At 25.2% G+C, this 14,177-nt stretch overlaps 1 protein-coding gene across 3 annotated transcripts; it reads right to left on the reverse strand.

Annotated features, from left to right (window-relative positions):
• Positions 1-2,950: 2,950 nt before the first annotated feature.
• LOC105257007 (heat shock factor protein 1) lies at positions 2,951-13,647 on the reverse strand. 3 transcript variants are annotated; one of them, XM_025410469.1, is made up of 12 exons: positions 13,409-13,647; positions 12,264-12,372; positions 12,032-12,156; positions 11,399-11,740; positions 11,235-11,317; positions 10,693-10,872; positions 9,990-10,052; positions 7,459-7,998; positions 5,300-5,405; positions 4,746-4,839; positions 4,256-4,524; positions 2,951-3,379 (listed from the first exon to the last, which is right to left on the reverse strand). In XM_025410469.1, exons 1-11 carry the CDS (start codon positions 13,511-13,513, stop codon positions 4,277-4,279), a joined length of 1,995 nt encoding a protein of 664 aa, XP_025266254.1. In that variant the 5' UTR covers positions 13,514-13,647; the 3' UTR covers positions 2,951-3,379; positions 4,256-4,276. The 3 variants fall into 3 exon arrangements, with proteins under 3 accessions (XP_025266254.1, XP_025266253.1, XP_025266255.1); XM_025410468.1 differs by having other exon boundaries at positions 7,447-7,998; XM_025410470.1 differs by lacking the exon at positions 9,990-10,052 and having other exon boundaries at positions 7,447-7,998.
• Between the last annotated feature and the right edge of the window lie 530 nt (positions 13,648-14,177).

Below are 14,177 nucleotides of genomic sequence, written 5' to 3' on the forward strand. Positions count from 1 at the left end.
ACATACTATCTATTTACAAGCTGATAAAAGATAAAATCTGTCAATTTGATAAGCTAAGTTATCTTCTGCTGGCCCCTACTTATATTTCTAAACAAAACAATTGATTGTTTTTATTATACATTAAGTGTGTTCAGTAAAATAACTTATATCATAAAGAGCGACATATATATATATATATATATATATATATATATATATGTGTGTGTGTGTGTGTGTGTGTCATATATATGCATATGTGTATACAGGGTAAGTTTTAATGGTTGTCAATTTTTATCATACGGGTTGTTTTTTTTATCATACGGGAGATTACCGATCGCAATTTTAATAAATTGATCGATACATAGTCAGTTAATTGAATCGAAGGCCGAAATATAATGTGTATAATTAAAGCAAATTAAAAGCTGAAATTATGTAGTGTGGATTTATTATTATTATTATTAAAGCTACGCATTTATTATTATTATTATTATTATTATTATTATTATTATTATTATTATTATTATTATTATTATTAAATATATATGTTATTATATTTATTATTAATATTTATTAATATTTATTATTAATTATTATTTTACTGTAATCAAATTTATTATTATACAGGAATTTATTATTATACATTCGATATATTAAAGCGGAAGTACATATTTAAAAATTCAGTTCAAATTTAACACTTTAACGTTTTATGTAAAACTTTATTTCAAATTCCGCATTTATCTTTATGATAAATTTTTATTGTTTTTTATGCTAAAAATATGCAGCAAAAATTTTCTTCCTGCTTAAAATAAAATTACGCAATTGTTTCATAAGAATGTATTTCTTGTGGAACAATTGCGTGATTTTATTTCAAGAAGTCAAAAATACTATATACCTTCAGCGTATAACAATAATTAAAAATTTTATCAAAAATAAGTACGGAATTTGAAATAAAATTTTACATAAAACGTTAAAGTGTTAAATTTAAACTGAATTTTTAAATATGTTTTTAAATATGTATTCTTACTGCTTTAATATATTAAATATATGTACGTAGCTTTAATAATAATAATAATAATAATAATAATAATAATAATAATAATAATAATAATAATAATAATAATGATAATAATAATAATAATAATGATAATAATAATAATAAATATAATATATATATTTAATAATAATAATAATAATAATAATAATAATAAATATAATATATATATATTTAATAATAATAATTATTATTATTATTATTATAAGTGCGTAGCTTTAATAATAATAATAATTATTATTATTATAAGTGCGTAGCTTTAATAATAATAATAATAATTATTATTATTATTATTATAAGTGCGTAACTTTAATAATAATAATAAATCCATATTACATAATTTTTGCTTTTAACTTGCTTTAATTGCACACATTTATATTTCGGCCTTCGATACGATCGATCCAATTAACTGACATCAATGTATCGATCAATTTATTAAAATTGCAATCGTAATCTTCCGAATGATAAAAAGATTGACACAACCATTAAAACTCACCCTGTATACATATATACTTATTGTGTATATTATGTATATGGGAGTGTGTTTTAGATAAAATTCATCTTTGAGATGTAGAGAAAAAGATACTCTCTCTTTTCAATTTACAGTTTTCATCAATCTTTGAATTTATATTTGAGACAGTGCAGTATCAACACATTGACATATAACATGTTTAAGTGAAAATACTGGATTAATAATTCTCATCAAATAAATTCACCAGTTAATTGAGTATGATATTAGTACATGTGACCTCACAGAGTGCAAAAACACACAAACAGTACAATGACTAATTATTTTAGTGTATTAATAAATACTTGTTATGTATGTATTAATGATTCTTCCAAAATAAATCTACACGCTCCAAAAAAAAAAAAAGAAAAAAAAACTTTAGCTTGAAATTTTATTGTAAATAATGAGATTTAAATCTTTACAAACAGAAAATGTACATGTATATGGCTGACACTTCACTATAAAATTACATAACAAATTTTACATATTATTTTTAAAATAATATGCCTAAACTTTGCTGTTAGCGAGCAAATATAAAAATCTAATTATACTTATCTCTAAAATCAAGTAGAATATTAACATGATAATGCATAATATGTAATTATAGCTGTCTATTATACAATTCGAGTGGTTTAATTCACTCACAGATATATTGAAATAAATGAAAATAAGATCGAATAACTTAACACGTCTGCATTTGAGATAAACATATTCTTATAAAAAACGCAACACATCAACTTACTTCCATAAAGGTTCAAGATTAAGATTTCAGTGCTTTAATAAATTACAATGAAAGTCCTTTGATAAACTTAGATATGCTCAATAAAAACTGGTCTAATGATTAGGATGATAAGAAATTTATTGAAAAAACTAATGCAATTTTCTCATATTAATTGTGCTAATATATGTATGTATAATATATTTCTCATTGTCATTATACATATTCACACTTTTTGTATACAATAAACATAACAGATTATCAGAGTTTTTAATTGTGTATGTGGGAGATGAGTTCTATGTAGAATAAAAGTAACTATAAAGTTATTTTAATTTCATGCACAGGAGTGCATCGGAAATTATAAAATATATAAATTATATTTCAATTATATTCATAAAATATAAAAATTATTCACAAATTCAAGAATGGTTTTTAAAACGTTTATAAAATACTGAAATCTTAAACTATTACCTTTTACATTTTAGATCAATTTTATACTAAGGTATCTTCTTATGTGTATATGTCGTGTATGTATCTTATACAGTGTGATCTAAGTGAGATAATTAACAATTATGAATTAATAAAAAAAATATGATAAGGAAAAACATTTTTTTTTAATATGTATGCATAGATTTCTTTTATCACAATCTAAATTTTTTTATAACCTAATGCTTCATATATATTATATGAAAAACTCTCGTCATTCTATATTTTTACTTCTCTTTACAAAGCTAATTGTGAGACATTTTTTGGAAAGAAAATTATTTATAATTATATACAAGCAAGAACGAAAATTTTATTAATGTAACTCTCACATTTGTCCATTTGCAAGAGTCCATTGTCCATTGACAAGCTGTAATCATTTTGGTATCTAATTTCTTTTCTCTTTTAGTGATATTTTTAAAATTGCTCCTTTATACTTTTCATTATGTTTGTTTCACAATAAGATATTTAGATTATGTTGCTGCAGATACTATTCTTACTTTATGTGATAGTAAATGCTGCAAAATTTGTAATATTTTGAAATGTTATTATTACAAACAAGTTTTATCACTTCTATTTTTTACATTACCATTTTTTCTAGATAATTACTAAATCCAGAAGCAGAGTTCTCAGCAAAAAGCTAAAAAAATAGATTTAAATAAGTTATATTACGTATATAATAAAGAATATATATACATATGAGTGTAAAAAACATATTATATCAATGATATAAAATATTATATCAATGATACAAAGTAATATTATATCAATGATACAAAGTAATATACAAAATATACTTTAAAGTTTTGCAAAAATTTTAATTACTTGAATCTGTCCAACATATAATACTTGTATTAAATAATGATTACAATATCAATTTGTTATATAAAAATTCAGAATATATATAATGTATATAAGTGAGAGAATTTAAATATTATATGTATACATTTATAAATTATTTATTATCAATACAAGATAGAAGTTTCATGTTTAATAACAATCGATAAATTTTAATTACGCTATAATAAAATAAACAATTTTACAGTAGACATATTTACAGCTGCTCTTCTTGAAATTATATAAAAAAATATAATAAGCAGAAACTATTTATCTAATTGCAATCAAATCTTATATTATGATAACAAATTCAACGAATTTCATATGCTATAAATATATATAGACCATCATTGATATCTTTATCTTCTTTTAACAGAATTTCTACGAGACTATTGTTAAATACACTCTATTTAGAAAATATACTGAAAACCAAAAAATACTGTAGAAGCAGTTATCAACTTGTAAGAGAAACTATAAATAATTATAATAACTATAAACTTCCTGTACGTTTGAAATCTTGATTGATTTTTAATATCTTGTAATAATAATTTTAATTAGTTTATTACAGTAAATTTAATCTGAATCTAATACACAATGAATCTGTGTAGTTAACTTTCAAAATAGAAAAGGAGAAAAAAACAGTCTAAAAATCTATTAAAAATAAGAGAAAGAAACTTACCATGTATATAAATAATGGTATTTACGATTTTAGATTCTTACTAGAGAGTCTTACTAGAGAATCGTAAAGCAAAGCCTTATCATCTAAAGGATCTAAAGAATCTGTTAGATCTGAAGAATATAGATTGTCCATAGGTAAATCTGATGATGCTGTTGGTAGCGAAGATGATTCATTTCCTAATAACATATCATCATCAAAGTCTAGTAGATTGGGTGTAGGATTATATGCCATAAGTTCTCCACCAGCAGATCCATTAATAGAATCTTCAACTATATAAAATTAAAATTATTAATAGTTTTGATTTAATTTTTTTATTTTTACTCAATTAAATATAAACTGCAAAAAATTATTTCTACACAAACACATGCACAGAACCTTTTTTAATAATTTTATCAACAATTTTAGAAATGTATAAAAAAATTTTTTATGCGCTTTTTACATTGAGAAATAAAGAAATATATGATTCACATTAAAAATTACAAAAACTCACTTGCAGTGTTATTATCATTATCTTTTCCACAATTCGGATTCAATTCTGGATTAATTGGCAATCCGAATGTCATTGGATCATCTGCACCGAACAACTGTAACAAAGAAATAAAATAATTATAAAATAATAAAATTATAAAATAATAAAAGAATGATAAAATTATAAAATAATAAAAGAAATAAAAATTATAAAATAAATTATAAAATAATAAAAGAAATAAAAATATTAGGTTTTTTCATCATATATATATATATATATATATATATATATATATATATATATATATGATGAAAAAACCTAATATTTTTATTTCTTTTATTATTTTATAATTTATTTTATAATTTTTATTTCTTTTATTATTTTATAATTTTATCATTCTTTTATTATTTTATAATTCTATTATTTTATAATTATTTTATTTCTTTTATAATATACTTATATATTCTACTAGAAAAAAACTTTTATTATTTATTGTCCTTTACTTATTATTTTTAAAAAAGTTTATTTCTTTTTTTGGGCCTTAATATTTTAAAATATTTCAAAATTATATTTACCCCAAGAAGAGTGTTAGCATCGATGCTGCAACCTTCACCGCGTAGAATTTCACGCAGGTTTTCCAGGTCTGTTTGCATTGATTCCAGATGATTATCCATATGTTCCCTATATACATAATGTTACAAATGTAAAAAATTTTAACATTATAAATAAGAAACATTGTATATAAAATGAAAAACAGATGATGTATAGCTTTTACCATTAGATGCAGTCTGAAATATAATTATTTATGTAGTAAGACACAATAACAATTTTGACAAGAAATATGTATTTTTCTTCTATAATAAACATGTACTCTAATATTGTAAAAACATAAACAATCTAAAGTATACAATGATTCAAATGATATTGTATTAGTAATATCAAATACAAATAAAATTTAATATTATACATAAATTTATAGAAAATATCAAAATTAAAGCCTTGTAAAATTAAAGTTAATCTAATCTAATAATACAGATTATATGTAATGATACATAAAGAAGAAAAATATATTTTTTATATTTTGTAAGTTAAAATTAAAATAAAAAGCTAATTATTTAAATTGCCAATATTAATAAATATTATTATACAGTGTCCCAAAAATCCCGGACCGGTCGAATATTTCATAAACTATGCACTTTAGAAAGAAATGTTTCAAACAAAAGTTGTATAGCTTGAAGGAAGCCATCAGATAATGGCAATGATTTGACATGGAAGAGTTATTTGAAAGTCACGTGAAGATCATCGTCAATTTCTTAAATGTAACCCTCTATTTTTTATTACATATTCGTATAGCTTATCTCGAGAGCTTTCCAAAACACTATAATAAAGTATTTCTTCATTGAGTACTTTTCGAGTGATGAGGCTTAAAATCATTTCTTAATTTTGCATAAACCATAAAATATCTAGTAAAATATTATATATATATATATATATATATATATATATATATATATATATATACAAGGTGGGGCATTTATCTTGAGACAAGATAATATCTCGATTGGAGTCGATTATTTTGAAAAAAGTTTTAGACAAAAGTTGTATGGTTTCAGGGGGGACATAAAATGGTGTCATTAGTTTGATCTTGAAGAGCCACCTGAAGGACACGCGAAGGTCAGCTCCAACTTTTTAAATGGGACACCCTATAGAAAAATCAATTGGTGTAAAGAAAACTCATAGTTGTTTCGAAAAAAAAAATGTAATTTGCAATTAACAATTACATATTTTTTCTTAAAAATAACTATGTCTTTTCTTTGATCAATTGATTCCTCTCATTATTTTGTACATAAAAGTATTAAGGTAAAATAATCGAAAAATGAATATTTTACAAGATATTTTACGGTTTATGTAAAATTAAAAAATGATTTCAAGCCTCATAACTTGGAAAGTACTTAATGAAAACTAACTTAATTATAGTGTTTTGGAAAGCTCTTGAGATGAGCTACAAGAATATGCAAAAGCATATAGGGTGTCCCATTTAAAAAGTTGGAGCTGACCTTCGCGTGTCCTTCAGGTGGCTCTTCAAGATCAAACTAATAACACCATCTTATGTCCCCCTTGAAACCATACAACTTTTGTCTAAAACTTTTTTCAAAATAATCGACTCCAATCGAGATATTATCTTGTCTCAAGATAAATGCCCCACCCTGTGTATATATATATATATATATATATATATATATATATATATATATATATAATAATATATATTCATTTTTTGATTATCTTACCTTATTACTTTTATGTACAAAATAATGAGAGGAATCAATTGGTCTAAAGAAAAAACATGGTTGTTTTTAAGAAAAAAATATGTAATTTGCAAATAACAATTACATATTTTTTTTAAAACAATGTGTTTTCTTTACACCAATTGATGATTTATGAAATATTCGATCGGTCCGAGACTTTTGGGACACTCTGTATATATTGCACGCAAAAATAATTTATTTTGAAAACCAATACGGTTTTTGAAAATTGGAAAAAAATTAAAAAAAAAAAAAAAAAAAAAATGAGTGGGGAAGTGTTTTATTCAATGTAAAAATATAAAATATAAAAAATGATACTTTTTCACCTCTTTCTGTATGATTAATGATTTCCCCAATCAAGCGGAAACTATTACTGAATGCCACCTTAAGTTATTCATGGTCTGTGCCAAACTTACATCGGTTCTAACCTGTAATTAGCTTCGGATATGCCAGAGGAATTGACACAACTCAAAGATAAATCTCTTGATGAACTTGTGCTTGCTTTGTCATCATTGTTCTTTCCATCTTGCGAAAATGTCGATATTCCATTTTCGTTATGGTGTTCAATATCATTTGTCGCTAAAGCAATTTTCTCATCATCAACTTGATAAAGTCTCTTATTATTTTGCTTAGATCCCTCGTTGTCGTTATCCTTATTCCCGACAATATTTTGAATGTTGCTGTCGTTGACTATTTCTGGAACAATTAAGATATCCTCCAGCTTCATCATAGATGCATCGTTGTCCGAGGCTTCCATATCGTCTTCCATGTCAGCTGAGTTGTCCAACATATCAATGTCGTGCTCAGCATCTTGGGACTCATTGATATTTGCTGCCATTGCTGCGAGTTTAGAACTGCGTACAGTCGCCACAGGTACAGGTTTAGAACCGACAGATTCTTTTTTGAGTAAATCAAAAGTTACAGGAGTTTCCTCATTGTCGGGCATTTCGAGCAAATGTAATTCTTCCCTAGAAACGAAGACAAGCTATTGCTATCTTCATTTTTGCATTATATTCAGACTTAATCTTTGTCTATATTGAATACTTTGCTACTACTATATGTTATACTTATCTCAATAGCATAATGGAATCATGGAAAAACTATATAATATTCTAACTATATAGTATTCTAATATAAGAGGCAACATAGGAGATAAGAAATCGCATGCAACCATTTCAACATATTATATCAATAAGTGATAAAATGACGCAATACAAAAGCTAACAATAATATAGAAAAAATAATAGATGTGTCTAAAATATAAGAAAATATTATACAGGGTAAGCCATTTGAAGTTACCCACCCCAATAACTTTTTTATTTTGAAATGTACAACAAAATGTTTCAAATAAAAGTTGCTTGACTTCGAGGGGGCCATAATATGGTGTCATTGGTTTGACCTTGAATAGTTACTTGAAGGTCACGGGAAGGTCACCTTCAATTTCTTAAATGGAATCTACTATTTTTCATTGCATATTCTTGTAACTCATCTCAAGAGCTTTTCAAAACACTATAATAAATTATTTTTCCATGAAGTACTTTTCGAGTTATAAGGCTTCAAATCATTTCTTAATTTTACATAAACCGTAAAGTATCTTGTAAAATATTCATTTTTCGATTATGTTACCTTAATACTTTTATGTACAAAATAATGAGAGGAATCAATTGACATAAAAAAAACTCATAGTTTCGAAGAAAAAATAAGTAATTTGCAATTAACAATTACATATTTTTTCTTAAAAATAACTATGTGTTTTCTTTACACCAATTGATTCCTCTCATTATTTTTGTACATAAAAGTATTAAGGTAGGATAATCAAAAAATGAATATTTTACAAGATATTTTACGATTTATGTAAAATTAAGAAATGATTTCAAGCCTTATAACTCAAAAAGTACTTAACGAAAAGGTACTTAATTATAGTGTTTTGGAAAGCTCTCGAGATAAGCTACAAGAATATGCAATGAAAAATAGTAGGTTCCATTTAAGAAATTGAAGGTGACCTTTTTGGGACCTTCAAATGACTATCCAAGATCAAATTTTTGCCACCATCTTCTGTCCCCCTCGAAGTCAAGCAACTTTTATTTGAAACATTTTGTTGTACATTCAAAAATAAAAAAGTTATTGGGGTGGGTAACTTAAAATGGCTCACCCTGTATATGCAGAAATTATATATACAAGGCAAATTCTTTTTGTAATAGCAAAATAATGTTATATATATGAATGTTTTACTAATGTATAAAGAATTTTACATTTTTATCAATACACATATGTAAGCAAATCTATAATTGTTTTTTTTTTCTAATATATTTAATTAATTGTGTTCTACAAAAATCATGTTAATGTTCGATATCGAAATTAATCACTGACCAATATAAGTAGATTGTAATATAATCTTGAGATAATTTTAACGTTTTATTTAAAGAAAAAGATATTAAAAGTATTGTAAATCTGTATTTACAATATTTTTAATATCATTGTAAAAAATATATAAGAAACTGTCTTAATAAACAATACGAATTAATTACATATAAAATAGTAAAATTGTATGAATATGGAATTATATGAAAAAAAAAACCAAGGTTTGTTAAATGTTCTAAAAACATGCTATAAGAAAACAATAATAGAAGATTATGACATATGATTATGATATATATGTATATGATTTATTTCTTGAACATATTCTCTGAATGACTCTCTATAACATTAAATTTAATTTGAACAAGTGAATTTGACTGTTATACAACTTTTTTCTCATACACTCATATATTTCTTTATGATATCATATAATTATTAAGAAAACTGAAAAAGAACCCTGCCTTCAATAATGTTTTTATAATTGCTCAAATCTGATATTTCATGCAAAACAATGCAAATACTGAAGTATTTTCAAAATAAAATAACAAAATAGCTATAGATCTCAGAAATACCAACACCAAGTGAAAAAAAAAATGTTAACCTTGGTTTTCCTCCATTTTCCAATGGTGGGATCAAAATTTTGACAGGCACCTTGTTTTTCCTCCTGGTAATATTTAAATACCATTTGGATAAATGTAATGTATAAAAAGAATTTTAACATTCAAATAATAAATATTGCTAGATTTTAGTGAATGTGCAATCAAGGTGTTAAATTCAAAATATTAGTTCAACAAAATTTTGACAAATTCAATAATTTTTGATAACAGAATATTTGCACATTCACAAATTTTTTTGAAATAGTAGAAATAGTAGAAGTTCAGTAATAGTTTACACTATATAGATATTAGACCACACATTTCTCTACATTCAATATGAAATAAATCATTGTGTACAAAGTGTATTCCATGTAATTAAATTCTATTAAATTTAACGGAATATATATTTCTAAAACTTGATAGAATAAATATTTCAATTTTTTTATATTTCTATGTATTATAAAATATTTTACAAAAAAAAACACATTATTCATCTCTCTTTCTCTCTTACAAAGTAGCAATTCGTATTTCAAAGAATTATTATGTTAATATCTTTCCTAACTTAAATCGACTCCAAATTTTATAAAGAATATTGTTAATTTTCCATATTAATATGTGTATGTGTATATATATATATATATATATATATATATATATATATATATATGAATATGTCATACATGATGCAAAAAATATAATTAAACATACTTCTTTTTGCCTTTGCAAAGACGTTTCTTCCTCGTTTCATGCGAATCAGTTCTGATATTGTCTTCTAGCAGTGCCGTCTCAGGATTTTCGATCAAATGAACATTTCCCATATTTTCGTCATCCATTGCTTCGATATATTCTTCTGGACTATGGACAGCTGGCGCTCCATTCTCTAATATCCTAGATTAAAAAGTGATGTATATTAATATCTCATTATATTCTTACAATATATGTAACACATATATGCATTACGTTATATATAAGTTGTTAAATATTTTAGCATAATAAATATAAATATAATTATCTATATGAAAATAATACAATTATAATTATAATTATAAATATAAATATAATAAATATTAAATATAAATATAATTATTGAATATTATATCTCTTCAAGTTAAAATATTATTAGAAAATTATTTATATATTATATTATAGAAAAGAGAAATGAATTTTTTTTAATCAAAGTGCGCACACTTCCATTGTTCCATGTTTTAAAATTAATTCGTATGTAAATGCGTATGTATGTAAACTCTTACTCAGCAACAATATATTCTGAATCTAAATCAGGTTCCGATGCATCAAGTTCATGAATTATTGGTCCCGTAGGTGATGCTTGTGGCTACAAAATAAATATTTATTATTATAGCATGTATGTATATATTCACAAAAAATATGAAAAACATTGCAATAATAGTATTACCTTTGATAACTTGCTTTGTTTACGTGCACGATTTGAATCATCTATCATCAATGGATATCGCCTCTTGACGGATAAACCACCTGCTCTTGACGAGGGTTGCACAAGAGTAATAAGAAATTGAATAAGCTTATTAACAATTTGTTGTTGTTTCAGGTGTTTTTGTCTTAGCATCGCTATTTCTCTCCATAGTGCCTCATTTTCATGTTTAATTGCGCCTAATTTAGTATCCAAGCTCTCTTGTCGACCTTTCATACTTCTTACTTCTGATAACACCTTGTTCATTAGTTCTGGTTTAAGAGGAGCATGAGCTGCATCTTGACTTGCACTTTTGCTAGATGCAATCTAATAGAAAGATAAATAAAATTTTACTACTGTAATAAAATATTAATGCAATGTTTATCAAAAATTTGTCTTAATAATTTAGATTTTTAGAACTATGTTCTTTATGCAATCATTATTTCTTGCACATAATTTTTGATTTTGTTTCAATGGTTATAAAAAAAAAAAAAAAAAACATTCTTATACATTTCAAAATATATGTAAAAAAAAGCTAAATCAGTGCATTTATTTTAATAATTACAATTCTTTGAACTCAAATTATTGCATCATTGCAGCGTGTATAAATATGCTCACTTTTCTTTTAATATGCTCCAACAGATATGGATGTGCTTTGTGGAAAAACTGATGTGCAAATTCCATTTCGTCCTTATCGCATTTTAGGCCGCCCAATTCTACAGATACTTTCTTGTGGAATCCATCTTGAATATTAATTAACAAATAGTTTTTATTCTCTTTTTCATTTTAACTTCGTCTGTATTTGCTTCGTCTATATTTTCAAGACAATTAATATACAATAAACACTTACACATATTCAGCTGCCGTACAAAACTAGCCATATTGTTGTGTTTATAATAATGTGGCAATAATTCTCTCGCAAATTTTGCTTGATTTTTTATGAAAAAGCTTCGTCCGTTCTAAAAAAAAAAAATATTAAATATATGAATTTGTTTCTACAGCACAAACTATATAAGTATATATTATTTGCTATAATCTTCAAACATTACATCACAATCTATTTCTAATTACTATATATATACTAAATCACATAGACTTAAAAGCTTATCGAATGAACACCATTTATTCAACAAATTCTTTAATAACAAAATATGCAAATCACAATAATAAAAAATTTAATATAATTTAATATAATAGAAATACAATAATAAAAAATTTAATATAATTTAATATAATAGAAAATATTAATATAATATAAAAAATATTAATATTTTCTTTATATTAATATTTTCTAAATTTTTATATTAAATTTTTATATTTTTATATTAATATTTTTAAAATTTTTCTTTATATTAATATTTTCTATTATATTAATATTTTCCATTATAATAATATTTTCTATTATATTAATATTTTCCATTATATTAATATTTTCTAGTATATTAATATTTTCTATTATATTAATATTTTATATTTTATATTGTATTAATATTTTCTAGTATATTAATATTTTCTAGTATATTAATATTTTCTATTATATTAATATTTTCTATTATATTAATATTTTCTATTATATTAACATTTTATATTATATTAATAATTTAATTAACATAATATAATAACTTTTTATTATATTAATATTTTCTATTATATTAATAATTCAATTATATGTACTTTATACATATATTTTAAAAATAAATATCCAAACACAGCCCTACTTGATCGACCGAGCGAACAAAATCGAAATAATAATCGCGTGCAAGTTTCGCAACGCACGTAATACGAAAATGTCATATAGATCGCGGAAAAAACATGCATCATCGGAAATGACCTGACGAGGTTCGGGTATCGCGATTTATCAATCGCTCGCGACGAGGGCACCTGGACTCCGGACACGTGACATCGCGATCGTCCGATCCGGTTGACAGAAGACTCACGCGAGACTCGCCGGCTCCGAGCGAGGATCTAACAGGTAAATAAATAAAGGTAACTTACAGGTGACCAACAGATCAGGTTGTCGGTCTCCGGGTCCTCGACCAGTTTCCACAGCTTGGCAAGGAACGCCGGGACGCCGGTGCCCAATTCCGCGACCGTGTGCATCCTGGAGGATGGTGCGAAATGTTGAACAATGTCGTGTGCAGTTTCGTTCACCGATTTTGTTCGAAATCACGGAAAAATATCTCGCATCTCCGCCGACGACAATGGCCGACGACCGCTGACGATATTATTTTTGCTGACAGGCATCGGGCAGTCGCACGTGGGGCGAGGTGAGGCGAGGGAAGAGAGAGGGCGTGCGATGAATTTTCCGGCCTTCCCATTGGCCGTCGAGACCGGATGTGCCCGCGTGCGAATTTCTGCGTCGCAAAAATGTGAAATATGGATTAAGAAGCTCGTGCAAACTCATTTCGTCGTTTCCCGACAAACATTTTCTTATTTGTGTAATAAATTTTTTGTAATAAATTTTAGAATAAATTTGTATAATAAATTGATATGAGTGGGAGAATAGATATATATATCTCTCTGCTAAATCTACTAAATCTTTGTCAGGTATTGCCGTCTATATATTTTATACATCTATGGAGCAATTATATAAATGGCCGCATTCAGCGGACTCATCGCTAAGTAGCAATCGAATATGATTGGTCTCTACTTTCAAGTCCGACCAATCAGTGTCGAGTTATATCGGAAAATCTAGTAATGTTGCCCAACTGTTGAGTCCGCTGAATGTGGCCAATGTAAAAATATTGTATATACAGGGTGTCAG

The sequence above is a fragment of the Camponotus floridanus genome, unplaced genomic scaffold (genome assembly GCF_003227725.1).
Source record: "Camponotus floridanus strain SB8 unplaced genomic scaffold, Cflo_v7.5 scaffold32, whole genome shotgun sequence".
Taxonomy (NCBI): Eukaryota; Metazoa; Arthropoda; class Insecta; order Hymenoptera; family Formicidae; genus Camponotus; species Camponotus floridanus.

Bases quoted from the DNA above. Each gene is read 5' to 3' on its own strand.
- LOC105257007 (XM_025410468.1), bottom strand. From the start codon at position 13,513: ATGCACACGGTCGCGGAATTGGGCACCGGCGTCCCGGCGTTCCTTGCC. The intron at 10,053-10,692 runs GTATGTTTAATT...AAATATTACCAG, and splicing joins CTTTGCAAAGGCAAAAAGAA to GAGGAAAAACAAGGTGCCTG. The intron at 5,406-7,446 runs GTAAGTTTGGCA...TTATGTATATAG, and splicing joins AATTACAGGTTAGAACCGAT to GGAACATATGGATAATCATC.